Source organism: Castanea sativa, chromosome 7 (genome assembly GCF_040712315.1).
Source record: "Castanea sativa cultivar Marrone di Chiusa Pesio chromosome 7, ASM4071231v1".
Taxonomy (NCBI): Eukaryota; Viridiplantae; Streptophyta; class Magnoliopsida; order Fagales; family Fagaceae; genus Castanea; species Castanea sativa.
The window spans coordinates 13,347,269-13,367,907 of record NC_134019.1 but is presented as its reverse complement, the minus strand read 5'-3'; the positions used below and the strand labels follow the sequence as shown (position 1 = coordinate 13,367,907).

The 20,639-nt window shown below is 35.6% G+C and overlaps 3 protein-coding genes across 4 annotated transcripts; 2 read left to right on the top strand and 1 right to left on the bottom strand.

Moving 5' to 3' along the window:
- The first annotated feature begins 1,212 nt into the window (after nucleotides 1–1,212).
- On the top strand, nucleotides 1,213–7,655 carry LOC142643535 (uncharacterized). Of its 2 annotated transcripts, XM_075818201.1 has the most exons (5): nucleotides 1,213–1,359; nucleotides 1,480–1,534; nucleotides 3,466–3,766; nucleotides 3,932–4,048; nucleotides 4,139–7,655. In XM_075818201.1, exons 3-5 carry the CDS (start codon nucleotides 3,482–3,484, stop codon nucleotides 7,208–7,210), a joined length of 3,474 nt encoding a protein of 1,157 aa, XP_075674316.1. In that variant the 5' UTR covers nucleotides 1,213–1,359; nucleotides 1,480–1,534; nucleotides 3,466–3,481; the 3' UTR covers nucleotides 7,211–7,655. The 2 variants fall into 2 exon arrangements, with proteins under 2 accessions (XP_075674316.1, XP_075674317.1); XM_075818202.1 differs by lacking the exon at nucleotides 1,213–1,359 and having other exon boundaries at nucleotides 1,400–1,534.
- A 3,019-nt stretch (nucleotides 7,656–10,674) lies between these two features.
- Nucleotides 10,675–18,896, top strand: LOC142643403 (uncharacterized protein At4g19900). Its single transcript, XM_075818016.1, has 5 exons — nucleotides 10,675–12,440; nucleotides 12,535–12,684; nucleotides 14,924–15,058; nucleotides 15,585–15,779; nucleotides 18,231–18,896. Exons 1-5 carry the CDS (start codon nucleotides 10,801–10,803, stop codon nucleotides 18,415–18,417), a joined length of 2,307 nt encoding a protein of 768 aa, XP_075674131.1. The 5' UTR covers nucleotides 10,675–10,800; the 3' UTR covers nucleotides 18,418–18,896.
- Nucleotides 18,897–19,002: 106 nt separating this feature from the next.
- LOC142643404 (protein EXORDIUM-like 7) lies at nucleotides 19,003–20,385 on the bottom strand. The gene has a single exon (XM_075818017.1). It carries the CDS (start codon nucleotides 20,287–20,289, stop codon nucleotides 19,282–19,284), a length of 1,008 nt encoding a protein of 335 aa, XP_075674132.1. The 5' UTR covers nucleotides 20,290–20,385; the 3' UTR covers nucleotides 19,003–19,281.
- Between the last annotated feature and the right edge of the window lie 254 nt (nucleotides 20,386–20,639).

Here is a 20,639-nt window from a genome sequence, read left to right as displayed (position 1 = left end):
TGATCGAATAGTAAATAACATTCGATTTAATTCAACTGATAAAATCTCTGATGGTTGAATAAGAAATCTGAGATTAATCCCTGCCTATATAAAAAAACAGATTGATATCTTGATCTAGTGATAAAGAGCGAACAAAGTTTCTCTCCAAATTAGTTTAGAGAGAAACTCTACAAAATTATCATATATCTTTATATTAAATGCGAATTTTGAAAATCTAACCGTTACATTGTATGTTTTTATTACATCCTTAATGCTTAAAAAATTTCAAGAAAATTAAAGATCAATTGCTCAATTGTTATGTCATCAAATAAATATTAAAATTTCAAGTTTTTGTGATTTACAATTGTGTATAAAAAATAAGTTAATTGATTAAATAATAAATAACATCCGATTTGAATGAAATTTGATATGTATGTTAAAAACATAAGGAATATGAAATTCAACGATTAAATTTTCAAAATTTACAACTAAAAAAGAGATATATAAGAAGTTTGAAGAGCTTCTCTCCAAATTATCTCTTAACTATTTGGAGAGAAACTTTATTCATAAAAAACTATCTTCAGAAGTGAACTTTATAATATGGACAAAACTTAAGTACGGTATCTTAGGTGTTGTTCCTTAGATTCCTCTCTTAAAATTTAGCTATTTGACTACTTAACTAAAAAGTATACTTCTATATGGTAAAAAAAAATTCACATAACAAAATTTTAAAAAAAAACCTAACGTCTAATCATAATTCCTAACTCTTGCTGTTATAATATAAACGGAAAAAAAATATAAACTAAAAAAAAAAAGAAAAGTATAAAGTGCATCTCATTAAAAAATAAAATAAAATAAAATAGTTTAGGTTTACATAGGATAGGGGCCCAATAAACATGGGCACACATAATATACCATAAATTTGGGGTGATGTGAATCCCAGAGCCGGGTCCACCACCGCTTCAATTCCTCATTTTTTTAAAACCCAAGTGGGCTTCTACAGTTCTAAAACTTTTTTAATAAAAGAAAAAACGTAAAGGCCCGCCACATATATGAAGGGACCCACAGAAGATCCAGGAAGAGCCTTCAAATACAAATTGTGTAATAGAAATACACAACAACTAAAGTTAAAACACCATACACCCACCGCACTAGTTGAAGAAGGAGGCAGCAATAGCACTCTATCGTAAAAAACAATAGGAATCGACGTTACGCCCTCACCATTCACCACTCACCAACAACTTACACACGTCTCTTTCTTTCGTACACCACGTCGCACCACAACACAAACACAACACCAACACACAGACTTCTCGCGATAAACGTTTCTCTCTCTCTCTCTCTCTCACCAACACCTTACCTCCACGTCTCTCTCTCTCTGTAAATCTCTTTTGTTTTTTTTTTTTGTTCTTATCGATTTTTAATTTTTATTTATTTATTTTAATTAATGCAAATTTAACCGTCTCATATATATTCTTTTTCTTCTTTTCTTTTTGTTAGTTCTTTCATCGCTTTCACTTCTTCACCTCTAAATCTCACAGCCAACAACACACAGGTTTACATCTCTCTCTCTCTCTCTCTCTTTCTCTCTGATAAAGCCTTTGTTTGTTTATTCGATTTTCTTGTTGTTTGTTTCCAGGGAAAATTATTTTTATTTTTTCCTAGAAAGTGTGGTGTTTTGATTGGCTGATTGGCTATTGCAACTGCATGCCTGTTTATATATATTTTTTTTCATGATGTTTATGCATTATGTGAATTAAATATTCATTTTATTATTGGATTCTTGTTTTCTGTTAATTTAATGTATTTGTTATTCTGTTGTAACAAACAGAGTCTTAGTGATTGGTGGACTGTTTGTTTATTGTATGAAATATTCTGTGATTAGTTTTAGTATGTGTTTGGATAAAGCAAAATGTTAAAACATTTGGCTGTAATTGATAATTCCAGGTCTTAATTTTCTAGGTTTTAGTTATTTAGGTTTAGTATTGTTTTTTTTTATATATATAAGAATTTGTTCTTATTATTTGGTGTGAAATCTGCTGTTAAATTCATCTTTCTATGGATTGAGTATTTTCACAAGAAGCGGGGTGTCAACCCAAAAATAAAATACCGGGACCCACGCAACTCAAAACAGGGGTTTTGTGAAAATGCTAGTGAGATTTTGTTGTGTCCATAGATTTTTTTTCTTATGTATTTGGTTGCAAAAATTATTCTATTGCAGAGAGAGTGAATCCTACATGTGGGTCCCACATTGGAAAAAATATTCGGTACATTTGGTGTATTACATACCTTTCTAAGGAGATGGTATTAGGTGTAATGGGGATATGTGTAACCCCTCTCACATTGGGTGGTTCCCACACATGTGGCGGCTCAGATTTGCAGAACCCAGATGTGAAATTGAGAGGAAAGTGTAGTAGTATTGGGATCATAGAATAATTACACCCACGTGTGACTTACATTTACGTGAGAGGGAGGTGTGATACAATGAGAGTATGGAATAAGATGAGATAGTGGTTAATAAATTATTCCATAGCTAACTCCAAAGTGTTTGGGCTAAGACGCATTGTTGCTAATATTCTTATAAACAACTATAGGTGAAGAATATGATAGTATTGTGCCACATATGTATTCCTATTATGTTTAATAGGAAATTTGAGATTTGAAATGTTTCTTGTTTGTGAAAGTCTCGAAAGATTTTTCAAAGACAATGTCTTAAAAGTGAAAGAAGGCAAAAAAGTAATTTCAACGAGAGGAAAGTTTGGTAGAACAGGCAATAATATGATTTGGAACACAATCCCCCATTGCCTCATGTGGCGTATTTGCTGTGAGAGGAATGCAAGGACCTTTGAGGGACAGGAGAAATTAGTGCATGATCTTAAGCTTTCTCTACTCAAATCTTTATTTGAGTGGATGAATGCTTCCTATATCTTTTCTTTTGATACTATGATACTTTGATATACTTGATGGCTGTTCATTTTGTGCTTAATGTCAATGTACTTTTTGTACACATCCTGTGTATATGTCTACCTCAACTAGTTACATTAATAAATTTTACTTATTAAGAGAGAGAGAGAGAGAGAAAGAGAGAGAGAGAGAGAACCTTGGATAAATTTCAAATTTGTTACTGATTCTGAATTGAATGAAGGCATATAGTTATGTTATCGATTTATTTTGAGACAAATATAAGGCTGCAAAGGTGCTTCCATGTGTTTTTTTTTTCCACATTGTATTTGCTTCACAATGTTTTCCTTTTTTTTTCTGAGTTGATGCCTGTGTATGTGCTTGCTTAACTCTCTCTCTCTGCCTGGCTTTGGTAGTCTGGTAAAAATAATATCCTTAGGTGGGGGGAGGGGGGTGGGTTACCTATGAATTTATTGGTTATTGACAAGAACTACCATTTCCATTAAAGCTTTAACTCATATTATCACATCTTGTTCACCTTGATATTAAGGATTTCATTGTTATTGTCATTATTGAATTTGACAGCGCATCAAGGGATTCAATGGAGTATGATGAAGGGCAGCATGGTGCCCATGGAGAAGATCCTGAATTTGGTGCAATTTTCATGTCAAATAGTGCAACCAAAAGAGAGTGTTTTAGTAGGAGACTATTTGGCCTTCCATCTTCTCAAAGCCGCTTTGTAATGCAGGTTAAATATGGAATGATTTTATTTTTGTTTGAATATGAAAAAAGACAGCTTCATGGTGTTTTCCAGGCATGTTCTGACGGTGCAATGTATATTGAGCCCGATGCCTTCCGTAAATCAGGGAAGCAATTCCCGGCACAGGTGTGGATATGTATATCTTTCTTGTGTCCATTTGGTTCCTTTTTTTAGTTTTAGTTTTAGTTTTAGCTGGGAGAAGGCTTTGGGAGTTTATTCTAAGTGGAATGATTGACATTTTTTTTCCACAAATTTTTTTTTTACCTATAGATTGATTCTCTTTTTTCTCAGGTAAAGTTCACCCCAATTTGGTCATGTATCCCACTTAAAGAAGATGAATTTCGTGACGTAATCAAAGAAAATTACTTTTCAGCCCACAAGTTTAACTTTGGGCTGTCGGAAGAGCAGGTCTGCTCCTTTCCTATCAAAGTTAGACTTCAAGTGCAATCAAATGTGTATATATATTTTTATCGATGTCTCTTCCTTTGTATTTTATAGGTTCGTAGGCTTCTATGCAAATTCAGTTTGAGAAAGGAAACAGATCATCAACCTCAAAGACAGTTACTAAAATTTAAGGATGCAAGAGGGCGGTCTATGGATAAAGTCAGTAGAGCTGATGATGGTGGCATTGCAATGAGTGATAAGGTGAAAGATGAGAATGATTGGGATGATCATTATAGGCCAGCTGTCTTATCTGAGTACCCTGGGGAATCTTTTGGCTACTCTGGAAGAGAAAGTGCAGAAGGCAAGTTTGCAAAAAGTCTTGAGGTAGAGAACAAACATAAAGTTTGCAATGAGCTTGGCCCAGTCATCAGGTATGAATATATTGAGGACTCCACGACTGGAGTTGGAAGAGATGAAAGCAGATTTGCAGCATGTGATAGGCTGAGGACTGATCATAACTCAGCTATTGACCACAGACCTGTCATGTCAAATGCCCATTCTGGGTATTTTTTGAGTGAAGGACATGTCTCCGATCATAGCAGGTTTGCAATAACTAATAGGCTAGAAAGTGAATGTAATTTAGACAATGGTATTGTGCCTCCTGTCTCAAATGAGTGCCTTAGTTTATTTCAACCTAACCTTCGTAGATCTTTTGGCTCTAACAAGCCCATTATGGAAACAGATTCTGTGGTTCAAGATCAACTCTGGCCACATTCAACATCTTCTGGCTTAAAAGAGCCGCAAATCTCTTACCCTTCGTACAGAGATGGAATTGTTACAAGCACAGTTCCTTATGATCCTGATGTCCCTAGTATTAACTTTAGGCGCTCATCGTCTTCTGGGATTGATCACAGCACTAATCCAGTGCAAGAATATACTTCTCCTTACAGAACATGTGCAGGGAATCTCCTTCACTCCCCAAAAAACCAACCATATTTCCCATCTGTAGAGCCTAAATTAATCACAAATAGATGCCCAGATGATAGTTGTGGTTTTGGGAACCATATTCCCTTCCCTACTCCCTACCATTATGAGCGTTTTTGCAACAGGACCAGCATATCTTCTTCAGGGACCGCTGCATATTCTGAAAACTTGGCAACGGAACTGTCTGGAAATCAAGATCATGTTGGCCTTTCCTTTTCGCAGGCTCCTATAGCACCTGTGCCTTTATCAGAAACTGGAAATAATGGGATGGAAAACCAGGGTCTTCCATCTTATTCCTCCACTTCCAGCATACATCCTTCTTTTGCCTATAATTTTGGATTTCCTGTAGAGTCACAAGGCAAGCATGAGCGTGAAGTACTACAGGAGGAGAAGAATGAAGCATTGACTGCTAGAGCTAATGTTCCTTTATCAAATAAGGGTCAGGTTCAATTGCATAGTTACTCTTCTGGTCCCAATGTTCTTCCCTCCTCCATCTATAATTTTAACTTTTCCATTGAGTCACAAGGCAAGTTTGAGAATGAAGTTGTACAGCACAAGGAGAAAAATGAAGCATTTACTCGTAATGATCCTTTGTCAAATAAGCGTCAGGTTCAGTATGATTTTTCTGGTGAGCCTAGGAGAGTGCATGTCCATGAAGACAATTCACCAAATCACGATTTCAAGTTTGATCAGGATCCCAAAAGCATGTATTCTGACTACGATAAAATCAGAAAAACTAGTGTGTTTTCTCGCTTGTCTTTGGCCCCAGATGTTGTCTATGAGGAACATGATGGGGATTCATCCGTGGATGAAGTCATGGCAATGTTGCAGCAGAGTCACCGCCAATGGGGGAAGACAAAAAAGTCTAAAACATTGATGAAGAGACGTGACGATGCTCAAAACGTTAGGAATAAAATACAAACCACTTCTTGTCCTAAGCTGGAAAGGGACTGCTTTGACATGAACATAAAGAAGATGAAAATGAATAGTCCTTCAATTGTTGGAGAGAATGTCTACCAAACTGCTGAAACTTCTCTGTTTGTAGATTCTGAACATCTGAGTGCTGAATGGTCACCATTTGTGGATTTCAAACGTCGGAGTGAAGTTCGGAAAACTGATGATGACACCAAGAATAGGGGTTGTTATAAAATAGCTGGAAGTGACAGATTGTTAGGTGTGCAGCGCAAAAGAAGAAAGTTGATTAGGCCTGACTTTAGTAAGAAAGAGTCTTCCAATGAGCAAGGAATCAATGATGATGTTTCTCAATTTATAGATGTATTTTCACAAGAAAGTTCTGCTAGCAAAGGTGAACAATCAAGTTGTGAGGCTTTGGTTGGAAGCCAGGATAATGAAACCAAGTTATCTCAAAGTGTTGTAATTTGTTCAAGCAGTGGTGAATGTAAGAATATTATTGTTGAAAGAGGTCTAGACTCTGAAGGGGTATTAAGAACTGAAAGTTGTGAAACATCCTTCAGAGCTGTATGTGAAGACAGAAAAGAGTCTTCACTAGACAATGGCATCCAAAATGCCTGTGAAGATAAGAGTTATAATGCTGAGGATGGCTTGGGAGTTAAGGATCCCATGGAGGGTCAATTGTCCCTAGTTTGTGATGATACCAGCCACTCTATCTTACAAAAGTCATTTGTAGAAATAGAAGAAGAAAATGCTTACAAAGGAACGGCGCATGGTGATATTGAACATGGAAGTAATTTGCCTCAAAGTGTTGAGAATGTGAATGAGCTTAGTCACGTCAGTGGTGAGATTGCCATGGGAAACACAGTGAACAGCTCTGGTGTTGACAGTGCTACATTGCAAAGGATCAAAGAGTTTATAGATAGCTGTGTAGATGAAGGTAAGAGGAACAATCAGAAACAATCCATTACCAAACGTTCAGATGCTTCTTCTGAAAATGCAAGGTGCTTCAATGTTGAAGAATCATCTCAAGAAATTTGTGAGGGAAATGTCGGATCTGGAGAGATATTGGCCACACCCAATGGCAGCAAAAGCTGTGAAATGGAATTTCATCAAAATATGGAAAAGGACGAGGAAGTTATACCCCGCAGTTGTGAAATCAGTAAATGGCAATTGAAGACGATCTCAAGTGACCAGAATTCAAGATTATCTCAAGAGCCTGCAGATGATGAAAAGAAGGGACAAAACAAGGTGATTGTTGAAGCTTCTGATTGGAAACAGCTATTTTAAAATCCAGACTGAAGCTTCTGAATTTTTTTTCACAAGGGCTTAAAACTAATTCTTGGCATACTGACAATGTTGAATATAAATCACAGAGATACTGCTTTTGGTATGAGGCAATGCTATGGCATATATGACTTGGAAGTGCATTGAGTCTTTTGTTTGTTGATGTTACCGATCTGGGCTAACAAATTCAATTCTGCAGCTGGAGGAATGTCCCAATGTTGCTCACTTTAAATGTTGTTTTTACTTGCTTAGGTAAATTGCTGCATTTTTAACTACAGATGATAACCATCTTTTTGTTTAGGGCTAGTCTTGAAAGACTTCAGTGTCTTGTATTTTGACAAGCTACGAAATTTTATAATGGGAGTTTAGTTTTAAGCCCTTGGTTATAATTCTTGTATCTGAAATTTGATTTTTAATTTGGAAATGGAAATTCACCATAGTATTGATTGTTGAAAATTGCTAATGATTTCATCTCCATTACTACGGCTGAAGTAGTGGATTTGATATATTAATGAATGGGTGAAATAGGCACAGTTTCGTAAGTGCACCAAACATTAGGTTTTACTTTTTAGTTTTTAGAATTGAAATTAGCTCTTCGGAGAAAAGGTTATTGTTTGTGTTTTATTAGTTAATGTGTTTTGTGATTGGTGGTTTATAAGTTTGTAAAACTTATACAGTAAAATTTGTAATATTGTCTCACTTTTACCCATTAATCTCAAAAATATTTTTGGTACTAACTTGGATCCCCAGCTGACATGGGTAAAGTGGCTGAGAAGATAAACTGAATTAGATCATTTTACTGTCAAACTGAATTTTGGGCTCTTTTGTGGAATCCTCATTCAAAAATAAGAGTTGAATCTATTTAGTGCATTTCTCCTGTATAAAAATGGATCTAATTTGTAGTGCTGTAAATAAGGTCCACATTTATGGAGGTAGTGTACACGAACACAAAATGTATAAGAATTTTTTTATTATTATTTTGATGTTCAGAATTTAATGTCATATATATATATATATATATATATATATATATATATATATATATATAATGTAATTATGAAAATAAGATACTGATGTAAAACTTTATTGTATTGGGTGTAAAACTTACAATATAGATAACTGAAAGCTTGAATTACCGTTGGCTGATTGAAGCTATAGATATAAATAACTGAAAGCTTGAACACATTTAAAATTTGAATTCATTTCTTAATACTATTAAGGACAATGGATTAGTCATTTTTGAATCCAAAGTCAAAAAATTTCAAACTCATGTTAGGTTCTTAGGGTTTGATATTCATCATGGTATGATCAAACCAATTGATAGAGTCATTCACTTTGCAAATAAGTTTCCTGACCAAATCCTAGACAGTTCTAACATTATAATCATGTCTAAAAGATTTTACTGACCAAATTGACTTATAAAAATTTTGGTCGGGACTGAACCAGTCAATCCAGAGTTAGGTGATGAATACCTAGAAACCATCAGTAGGGTTGATTTCCAAAAATGGCATTTTGGCATGTATTTCTCTAGGCTAAGGGTTCTTAAGGAACTCAAATGTTACAGGTTGATAATTGGGATTGGTTGTTATTCCTTCATTCCACAAAAGTGTTGTGTCCTCACAAAAACCAATTGGACTAGAAAAAAAATAACTCAGTAGTTCAATCCAGTCATCCACCCTCTAGGGTTTAGATACTCTACGAGTTTCATATTGTAAACAGTTTCTTAGTTATATATATACTCACAACATGTGTTACTTGTTAAGGTTAAAATAATGTGGATTCAACTTAATAAAAAATTTGAATAAATTGGAGAAATTATATAAAACTGACCATAAAATCTATAAAATTGACAAAATAATGACATAAAACTGGGTGATTAATTTGACATAAAGTGGTGTGTTATATATGACAAATGTTAACATTAAGATTAAAATAATGTGAGTTTCACTTAATAAAAAAATTTGTATAAATTAGAGAAATTGTATAAAACTGACCCTAAAAACTATAAAACTGACAAAATAATGACATAAAACTAGGTGACTGATTTAACATAAAGTGGTGTGTTAACCTCTCTCTCTCTCTCTCTCTCTCTATATATATATATATATTTGAGGAAAAGGAATATTCTAAGTTAAAAGATTCTAAAAAAAAAATTACAAAAACTATAGCATTACATTAATAAAACAACTAAAATAATTATTAATCAATATCATGGATTAATATGTAAATAAAAGTCTAAATCATAAAGGGAGCTCCTCCTAGCTAAGCTGCTAAGCTATTTGCACAACTATTGGTTCCGTGAAAACAACTACAGTATATAACAATAACTTTTAAGTAAAAAAGTAGTTTAAATTATAATAATATAAGAAAAAACTTATTATTATTTTTTGAAGGAGGTAAAATTAAGATAGACAATTAGATTTTACAAAAACAACTTTGAACGATTGCATTAAGGTGACGGATGAAGAGAGTGGGTAATGCGACAACATACAATGAGTGGACGGACTAACCTTGGTGGACAAACAGGATGGTAGATGGACGCTAAGGTGGATGGAGGCCAACACCACGTGGCATCCACATGGTTTATTTGGTCCTCAAGAAACCTCAAATGGAAATAACTTACGCTTCACGACCAACCCTAGGCAACAAAATCTTTATATGGAAAAAATTCCACAAAATACACACATTTATAAAGATCTTTTTTACAAGGAAACATTCATCTCCACCAAAAAACCAATGTCGGTTCTCTATTACTATAAAATGCCAAACCCTTCAGATAACAGGTACGAATGATTCATCCCAGTTCTGGCACTCTAAAATTGTGACAATTTCTCTGACTTAACCTTCAGAGGGTGTTAGGCCGGTACTACACCAGTACTCTCTTTAGGCATTTTTTTTTTTTGGTGTTGTGCAGGTGTTGTGTCGAGTACGTGAGGACTGTGCACTTTACTGACGATTTTTAGCATCATCAAATTTAATTTTTTTTAACTACTTAAGCATCTGAATGAATATATGAAATATTTAACTTTTAGGGTGTATTTGTTTGGAGAGAAATGCTATATTTACAATATTTTTACAACAAATCCTAAATATTAATTTGTTATTGGTTGTTACGGATCGATAAAAAATAATTTAAGTTTTGAATTTAAATCAAAACTAATAACAACTTTACATTTATAATTTGTTATGAAAATATTGTAAAAATATTGTGGACGTAGCACCTCTCTTGTTTGGAGATAAAATAAGATGGATAGAAAGTTCTGAAGAGAAAATAGAATGGAAATATTTTTTTTGAGTATGTTGGGTTGGATGGGGCTTGAGTGTTATTAAGCATATTTAAATGTACTTGCTAATTAATTATATTATTTTTCTGTCATATTTTGTTAGTATTAAGATATTAATTTCAAATTTGTTTTTCATTTTGCATTAGAGTGGGTTCCACACACAACGTTGTTTAGTTTACAACAAACTGAAGGGTCCCTTTCATTTCTTTTCTTTTGCAGTTCCCTCAAAGAGTCCAGGCTTCTCTTCTCAGCTATACACATTACATAAATGCCGTCTATTTAACAGAGACAGAGAGAGAGAGAGAAAAAATGCAACGGACACGTAGGCGTGGGCGTAACGGCGCACAGTTGTGCGCCGTGATCTCAGCGTTTCTCCTCCTCTTCCTCTCCGTTTCTCTCCTCTACTCTCGTCTCTCTCACTCTCACTCTCCCAACCGTCACTACCATTACCAAAACGACGTCGACTCCAACCCCCTCCTCGAAGACAACAACGACGTCGTTTACTCTGACGACGACAACAACAACAACAACGTCGACGACAAAATCGACATCCTCGACGAAGACCAGCATCAACAACGACAAGCCGTTTTAGAAGAAACCGAAGAAGAAGAAGAAGAAGAAGAAGAAGGCGAGGAAGAAGAACAGCAGCAACAAGACGGCGAGTCGTTTACGTCGAGGAAATTGCCTAGGGTTTCCGGGTACTACTTCGACCATGTCACCGGAGCTATCAGGAAGTCGTTCAAGAAGAAGAAGACCACGATTACGACGAGTTGGGACGAAGACGATTTGGTCGTCGATGGCGAAGATCGATTTCTAGGGTTTATGACGGGGAGTTCGACTGTCGTTGACGAGGATGATCGGAGTAAATCCGCGTTTGCCTCCGACGACGTGCCGTTGGACGAGACTGTACGGAGAAAAGCTGCAAATGTCGCGGTCGAAGAGGCGTTGCTGTTGAAAACGACGGGTCGTTTTAAGGCCTCGCCGTTGAGGGAAGTCTGGGGGGATTGGTTTGACAAGAAGAGCGATTTTTTGCGGCGGGATAAGATGTTCAAGTCCAATTTTGAGACGTTGAACCCTTTGAACAATCCAATGCTTCAAGACCCAGATGGGGTTGGGGTCACCACTTTCACTAGAGGTGATAGGTTGGTCCAGAAATGGTGGCTCAATGAGTTCAAGAGGGTGCCCTTTTTGATCAAGAGGCCGTTGAGTGTTTCGGAGACTGGTAAGAGGTCGAAACCCGGTTTTAATGCTAATGCTAATGGTAGAGATTTGAGAAATGTAGATAATGGATTGAATAGTAAGAGAATTGTCGATACAAAAGATGGGGTTGTTTCGGGTATAGTTGGAAATGTAGATAATGGGTTGAATAGAAATGATGGGGTTTTGAGTTTGTCTGATGAGGGTGATAGGTTGTTGAATGTTGAATTGGGTAAAAATGTAGGTAATGTGTTGAATAATAGGGGAATTGTTGATAAGAATGATGGGGTTTCGGGTTTATCTGATAAGAGTAGGGGTAAGAGAGCTGAGGATAGGAGTTTAGTTGAAGATGTAGGTAATGGGTTGAATAGAAATAGAGTTGCTGATTCTAATGATATGCTGAATGCTGAATTGGGTCGAAATGGTGGTGGGTTGGTTAATGTTGATAAAGTTGATATTGTTGGGGGCAAGACTGAGTTTTCGGGTCATATATATGCCAATGGAAAAAGATGGGGGTATTATCCCGGGGTGCATCCACATCTGTCTTTTTCAGATTTTATGGATGCATTTTTTAGGAAGGGGAAGTGTGATGTGAGGGTCTTTATGGTGTGGAATTCGCCACCTTGGATGTATAGTGTGCGACACCAGCGGGGGCTTGAGAGTTTGCTCTCACAGCATCGAGATGCCTGTGTTGTGGTGTTCTCAGAAACGATTGAGCTTGATTTTTTCAAAGATAGCTTTGTGAAGGATGGGTATTTCTCTGATCTCACTGCCTCTTTTTCCTATATCTGTTTGTTCATTTGGTTTTGAAACTGTATTGTCTAAAATAATTTTTTTTGTTTTTAGTTACAAAGTTGCTGTTGCAATGCCAAATCTTGATGAATTGCTGGAGGATACACCAACCCATGTATTCGCTTCTGTATGGTTTGAATGGAAAAAGACAAAGTTTTATCCTACTCACTATAGTGAGCTTGTCCGTCTTGCTGCTCTCTATAAGTAAGTATGCTTAGTGCCATATCGATAGTTTCCATCTAGGGTAGTGAATCTTCGATTTTATCTTTTTGTGAATTTTTGCAGTCCACTTTGGACTATCTATTATGGAATCCTTGATCAGTTTCTATTTAAGTAAATGTGAAGATCTGATTAACATATAACTGATATAAGTGGGAAATGCAGCAGAACTTGGAGATGAAATCATGTAGAACAGAAGAAAAGGGACAAAAGGGGATCATGCATGTGAATATTAGATAAACACTACTACATTATAGTCGTAAGTCTGCATAATCTATGACCATGCTGCCATTGATCTTTAACTCAAATGACATATCCTCTCCTTCTAAGAACAAGTTGGAAGGTGAGGTCATGGAGATGCACTTGGTGCATGTGTAGTTAGCAATACAAAATCTATGAACATACTAAATTGCTGGTTTTCCTGGGGGATTTTCTTTAAGTAAAATATTTGTTTATTGATTAAAATGAGGAACAATTTCAAATTATTTCTATAAGCTGTGCAAATATATTCAAATATGTGACTTCTGCTTGAGGCTTGCTTGATTCTCAATTTAAGGCTAGACACGTGCCCTAGGATATTTGTTTTTAAAATTCTGCATTTTATCTCAATTCTTCCTGACTATGTACAGGAGCCACGTATTAAACCATCAAGACTCCCTCCTTTTTACCCAATACCCTCTACTGCCAATTTTTATCGTATTGAAACTAAGCCGTTAATGGATTTCTACTCAATTCCAGATTTCAACTCATAGTATAGATAGTGTTCTTTTATAAGCAAATAAGGCCATATAAACTTTCCCTAAAATCAAATTTCTTCTAATCATTAACCGTTTTGGTTTACAAGGATTTAAAAAAGAAAGATGGACAAAATTTAGCAACAAAATTGCTTGTAGCTTTAGGCTACAACCTTACTCAATATCTTTTTATTGGACGTGAATTTTAACAAATCCACCATTGGATTACATTTTCTTCTTATATCCTTCATGCTTGCAAAATTTCTAGAAAATTAATAGCTATGTCATCAATAAATTGTTTAAATTGCAAGTTTTTGTAGTTTAAAATTATGTATAAAATATGAGCTTATAGATCATATAGTAAATAAATATTCGATTGTCACAAAATTTGACATGTGTATTAAGAGCGTAAAGAACATGTAATTCAAGGGTTAGATTTTCAAAATATGTAATAATGTTTATTTTATTGAGTATTTTGTAGCTAAATTTTGTCCAAGAAAGATTATTTAGCCACCAAGAAGGATGTTGTATGGCTGATGAGCAAAGTGCAGAAGTTTACTGTCATTCTGGAGGAGATGAAAGTCATTAGAATAATATTTTGCCTTTTTTTATTTTTTATTTTATAAGGTTAATTAGAAACAGAGTTTAATTACTGTCCTTGGAGTAATTCAATGAACCAGTTACTAGTCTGGAGTCGAGGATCCTGAAGTTCTTCCAACTTAAAGCATATTGATAATTCAACCTCTTTGATTATTTCTCTTGAAGTTTTAATGAAACTAACCCTATTATTTACTTCTTTACATTGCTAAAGTTGAACGTTGGTTCACTGTATTAAGTGCTGCTCTCAAAGTAGAATTTTAACAGCATTCGTTGTTGATCAATTATGTTTTCATAGGTACACTGTAGTTGTGATGCAAGACAGTTTCACTATATGGCTCTGCTTTATTTTCAGGAGATAGGAATGTTACTGTTTTTCCATAATTTTGTGTCTTTGATTGTCTATAAAAAAAATGCTGGCCTTACAAGTCATTTTCCTGCATGAAAGAGTTAAGTCAAATTTTATTTTGCATTTTTTTTATTGGATATGCATAATGAGAAAGTTGGGTACTATTTTTCCTTTAAGCTTTTCTGGTAAGCCAGACTGTACTGGGAAAAGAGACTTTCATTTCACTTCCTCCGGGATAGTCTTGACAATAAATGAGTTTCTTATTAAAGATGCTTTCATGGAGACTGTGTTTTGACTGCTTCCTGAGAAGATTATACTGATGCAACTTTATTTTGTTTTCCCTTATGTACATTGAGGAGGAAATTATTCATGTTTATTGAGTTCTAACTTCTTAGGCTCGCTTGTGTCAGTTTTTATTTTCTAGTACGAAACTAGTTATTTATAGTTGGTTCATTGTGATATGTCATATGCTATCTAATTTTCCAAATGCTGATATTGGTCATCTACCATGTGTAATTATTTGTTCTTTTGTTGTGTTTTCCAGATATGGTGGAATATATCTTGATTCTGATATTATAGTTTTGAGACAACTATCTTTGCTTAATAATTCCGTTGGTATGGAGGATCATCTTGCTGGAAGTTCTCTGAACGGTGCGGTGATGGCATTTAGGAAGCAAAGGTACTAATAGAACATATTCGCTGATGATGTTAGAGCCCCTCCCTCCGGGTTCTTCCTTCCCTTTCTTCACTAGATTGTTAAAATTTTCTTCTGTGCACTTGACAACAACCCCCCCCCCCCCCCCCCCCCTGCACACACACACACACACACACACAAAAAGCAAATAAAAAATCTTTTATGGTTACATGTTTTGTTTGTGGTGCATTTTGTTCTTGTCTCTGATCTGTTTCTAAACATCACATTGAACTGCAATAACTTTCCTGAGAAAGGTTGAGTAACGAGATGGGTTGGAGGGAAAGAATTGTTTTAGAAATTCAAAGAATGGATTATGTTCGAGTACCAGACATGGAGCTGATGTTTATTATTTATGTTTTTTTTGGGAAATTTTATTTGCAGACTTGTCTTGTTCATTTATTGGGGAAAAGAAAGTTCTATGTGATCAATTACTCCTCTTTTTTTTTCTTTTTTCTTTTTTGCAATAGACACTGTATGTTTAAATATGATATCTCTTCCCCTTTCCACGCAGTCCCTTCATAATGGAGTGCCTGAAAGAGTTCTATATGACTTATGATGACACTCAATTGAGATGGAATGGGGCTGATCTTTTGACAAGAGTTTCCAGAAAGTTTTGGAGTCAAGAGAAACTATCCATTAAACAGCTGGAACTGAATGTGCAAGATTCTTTCATTTTCTTCCCTATTAGTTCTCAAAATATTTCAAGGTATATTTCTAAATCCTTTTCCATCTTATATGTTTTAGTGCATACATATGTGAGGGAATTTTCATCCACTTAATTTTTGAGCATGAGCATGGTGATATTTTTAAGAGAGACAAATTAAGCAGAATTCTTCTATTCTGTAGCCTTTAAAGTAAACTTGAGTTTGTAGATCACCTATCAATCAATTAATTGTATGCTTCAATGCTATGGGAGCCTATTCTGTGATGGTTTTGGAGTAAATCTTATGATGCCAAACATTTAGAAGTTAGTGATTGGGTGGAGGCAAATGGCTGATATACTGCTTTATTAGGGTTTACTGATCAATATTATGAACTGGCGATCAATTCTTTTAAACTAAAGTCTATTCAACGAGTTTTGAATGTCCAGACGTAAGTCCGCAATTGGATAGCCTAGGACATTATATCCATGGAATTTGATTGCCCAGTTTCTGGAGCAGGAGCAGATTAGAGCCATGAACAATGTGCTTTCCTTACATTTGGATAGGGTTTAGACTAGGTCAGGCATGGAGCTTTTGTATGTAAGTTCCAATTAGTCTTAATTCAATATTTGTGGTTAATCATTGAATCAGTAAAAATTTGCAAATCACTGAAAATCACAATCCATACCAGCAGGGCACCAAAATAAAGTCTTAGTTTTGTATTATAAAAGCCTCCTTCCATTCTTCTGGAAATTCATTTTTTGTATTTAATAATGCTGAGTTATAATTGATACAGGAATCCAATTAACAGGTGCCCTTAGGGCATCAATTAATAAACCATTTCAAAAAACTTTTTATGGGAAATTGAAAAAGCTGTCAAAAAAATCAGTTGCTTTTCCTTTTCCAATAAAAAGTTTCCTAAAATGGTTCATTAATGGATGCCCATATGTTAGTAAAATCCTTGATACATTAATGAGGTTAAGTCCTTTTTCTTTTTTCTTTGCTGGAATGGGCTAGAGCTATTCAAGCTTTCTCTTGTGATTCTTTCTTTGATTTGTTAGAGCTATGCTCTTTCTTTGCTACAGTGTTTTCAGTTTTCAGTTTTCAGCTGTATCCAAACGGACCCAAAAAGAATATCTTTGTTGGTAGAAATTTCAAATAAGGAAAGGGGTTTTGGCCATGCAAGCCTTATAGGAATGGGAAGATACTTTGGAGATGTCTTTTTTACAGCTCTGATGGCTTATTCACTGTCAATATATATATATATATATATATATATATATATATATATTTGTGCAAGATGTTGAAGGTGATAGCATGCTTAGTTGCTAACAAGGGTTGGTTTAGTTGGTAAGGCTCAAACGTTTCGTCCAAAAGGCCTAGGTTCGAGTCCTGCTACCAGTAGTCCTCCTTGGTGGGCACAAGCTATAAGTCCAATGCGAGTCCTCTCTGAGGCTTGAGGCTGCCGTAGCCCTGGTATGGGGTAGCCTCCCCTCACCTAAACTTTTGTTTACCAAAAAAAAAAAAAAGATAGCATGCTTAGCTGGTAAGGTCCTGGGCAGTTGCATTGGAAATTTGGGATCAAATCCTTCCTTTGCTAAGGATGGGGGTTTAAGAAGTTGCAGCTGTTACTCCCTTTGTTTAATCTACTAGCTAAGGTGTTTTCATTACTTTAATGATGTCCAGAGACACCTATAAAAAAAAATGATGTCTATAGATATGTTTAGTATTGATACTTTAATTAGCCAAAATCAGATGATATTTGTGTTTCATTTGGGTCCTTATCTGTATTTGTTTTTTTTTTTCCTTTAATTCTTGGATATTTCATTTTTGTGGGTCTGAGGGACATTTGAGATAGATGTTTTGTTAATTATGGATGCAAGCTCAAAAGGTGATTCCACTATGTCTCCTCTGGTGTGTTTTTTAAAGCTCAAGATATTCTTTTAAATTTCTTTTCTCTTGGACTTCCTTGGTTTTCCATGTGGTCTGTCCATTCCTCTTTGGAGGTTTAAGATTCTTTTGTTTGTTTTTCTGTCTGTTTGTTGGTTCGATGCTTGCACTGGCTTTAGCATTTAGGCTTTCCTTTCTTTCTTAAAGACATTTTCATCTTATTTATCAGACACTCTTTTAACTGGAATTGAATCTTCAAGTTAAAGTAGAAGGGACGTTTCCAGTGCCTTTTGAACAAAAATATAGGTCACATTATTATTATCATTATTGTTTCCATAATTATGTCATTTGATCAAGGGCCTCTTTGTTGATGCGTTATCCTAGTATAAGCTGGGCCAGTTTATACATGTTTAGCTGACATTAAAAATCAGGTCACCTGTGTGATTGATTGTTTTGCTACCGAGAGCCTTATAGTTGCCATGTGTGTTTGTCTGATTATGTTCCCTTATATTTTTTTTATTATATGGTTCTGTCCTTTATGTTTTTAAAACAAATTGCGTAGTGCCGTTGGTTCATATGGCTCTCATATTCTTGTTTATTATCTGATCCATTTGAGCTGCAAACAGATATTTTACTGCACCGGCAACTGAGACTGAGAAAGCTCGACAAGATGATTTGTTCAGAAAGATGCTGGATAAGTCGTTGACTTTTCATTTTTGGAACAGCTTGACATCTGCTCTCATTCCAGAGCCAGAGAGCCTTGTAAATAGGCTTATTGATCACACCTGTATCCGATGTTTTGACGTGTTGTGAATTTCACATAGGATTATCTGGTCATAATAAAGAATGTAGCAAATTGAATTCAAAATTATCTAAGCATCCACATTCTAGGTGTTTCTCGAGAAATCTGCGGCTTTGAGCTGTATTGGTCATAAGAGTTTAGGACGGGGGAACATGAAGAGCATGAAGAGCATCCATGTTCATATAGGTCTACAGTTTTGTAGCTATGTGTTTGCTATGTTAAAAAGAAAAAGGGTCTTCCTTTTTATGTTGGGAAATTATAGGATAACATTTTTACTCTGCTTTGTTGCTGAGAAGGCTGTTGTTATGTACTTATTGGCCTACCTCATTCTTCTTCTTATAATGTATAATCAAGTTAAATTTGAATGTGATATATCATATACATTATTTTATTGATTGAAAGATTAGTTCCCTGTGATAGTTAAGAGACCATTACTGTTCTTTTTTTTCGTATGGAGAGACCATTTGTCATTGATCAATATGGAAATGTATTTAGATGCTTCATCATATATTATGTAATTCTTCCCTTAATGTAACTCGAGAGAGATCTTTTTACATCGACTGAGCACTTATCATTTCAAAAATAGCTCCAATTATGATCAACAGTTTTCTATATAGATCCTTTTTGCATACAGGGAAACAACTATAAATTCAACAAGCAAAGCATAATAAACATGTTTTTTTTTTATGAAAAGCAAGATATCTACTTCCACATCAAGCTGGCCATCCCTTCAACACCAGGTGCCAGCCTAGCCTCATTTGATCACCATTTCTCTTCATCCGGTCCTCACCTGCCCTTTTTGAGACACTTCTAATAAGAGCAAGAGGTAAAGTAGTAGGAGAAATGATGGCAAAGTATTCACAATGAAACACTCTTTAATCCACAGCATTAGGCCCAAAGCATCTCCTTTTCAAAGGGTTCCATACCCATTGCACAAGAAACCTTCTTCCTTTCACTCCATTCACATTATACCCATTTCCCCATGAGTCTGTAAACACCTTCCCCACATATCCACCACCCCCACCACTCCCATAAACACCAACACACAGATCTGCTATCTCAGTTGGTGCAGTTGGATCATCACCAGCATACCATGCATTCACAAGTGGGTTACTTGACGCTTCAGCTAGCTCATGAGCAATCACACTGATCATTCCATCAGTACCCACATCCCCATTAGGTGCATGCATTATATTGTTGCCTCCATTTGAGCTTGGTGGTGGCATACCTGAATTATTAGGCCATGCAAATGGATAGGCACAGATGCCTGGACACTGAGTTCCACTATTACCAACCCAAGCATAAGGTACAGTGACACCAACAATGTTTGGGAAAGTGAAGTAGTGAAAGCCACAGACTGCTCTACAAAAGTCTTGGACTTGAACATCTGAAGAAGACAGCACTAAGTAGAGGCCATTGTGAGGATTGAGAGGTAGAGGTCTTGGATATGAAGTGACAGCAGTTTTGATGACAGATTGGATTGCTAGACGACTGAGATAGCCACCATGGGAGTATTTAGTGTCATAGAACTCACCTGAGAGGGCTATATTCCCTGTGATATTTGATCCTGTTTGGTCAGTGTACAGCCTGACAGTCCTCCACCAATCAGAGACAGAAGGGTAAGAAGAAGATGAAGAGAGGGAATAGAGGAAATCTCTTATAATGGCTTGTTGGGTTGGGTTCCAATGGCCATACCAGATTATATAAAGATTTATAGGAGATGCAAGGACAGGACCCATGTGGTACTGAAGGTCCACTAGATCTGAGGAGCCTTCATAGTTCTTTCCTTGATTGAATTGCATGTTTTGGTTCCATGAAAGAGCTAGTGTAGAAAAGCAAAAGCAAGAAATCAAGAAGAAATGGTAGTGGTGATGCTTTTGCATTTTGTTCTTATTGCTAATGGTACTTGTGGTGGTGAGTCTTGGTGACAGTTAGAGGAAGCTCTCTTTATAAATAGAAACTAATGAGAAGTTAAGAGGTGGGTGAGAGAGATTCTGCTATAGTATTTGCTTGTGGTGGACAGTGGCTTGCATGTTTACATAATTCTATGCCCATCATTTTCTACTTTTTAATGATAACTATGTTGCTCCCCTTTGCTTTTTCACTATTTAATATTTTTGTTCAGATACTACAAAAGGTGTTAGGCTAACAAACCCATAAATGTATTTCATAATTTAGTACAACTCCTGTATAAACTATGGTAGGAATTGGGATCAGAACATGAACACTTTAA

What these genes read in the sequence shown, in the direction of transcription:
- LOC142643535 (XM_075818201.1), top strand. Translation starts at nt 3,482, where the DNA reads ATGGAGTATGATGAAGGGCAGCATGGTGCCCATGGAGAAGATCCTGAA. An exon ending in GGAAGCAATTCCCGGCACAG is followed by an intron (nt 3,767 to 3,931) that starts GTGTGGATATGT and finishes CTTTTTTCTCAG; the next exon opens with GTAAAGTTCACCCCAATTTG. An exon ending in TTGGGCTGTCGGAAGAGCAG is followed by an intron (nt 4,049 to 4,138) that starts GTCTGCTCCTTT and finishes TGTATTTTATAG; the next exon opens with GTTCGTAGGCTTCTATGCAA.
- LOC142643403 (XM_075818016.1), top strand. Translation starts at nt 10,801, where the DNA reads ATGCAACGGACACGTAGGCGTGGGCGTAACGGCGCACAGTTGTGCGCC. An exon ending in GATAGCTTTGTGAAGGATGG is followed by an intron (nt 12,441 to 12,534) that starts GTATTTCTCTGA and finishes TTTTGTTTTTAG; the next exon opens with TTACAAAGTTGCTGTTGCAA. An exon ending in CGTCTTGCTGCTCTCTATAA is followed by an intron (nt 12,685 to 14,923) that starts GTAAGTATGCTT and finishes TGTGTTTTCCAG; the next exon opens with ATATGGTGGAATATATCTTG.
- LOC142643404 (XM_075818017.1), bottom strand. Translation starts at nt 20,289, where the DNA reads ATGCAAAAGCATCACCACTACCATTTCTTCTTGATTTCTTGCTTTTGC.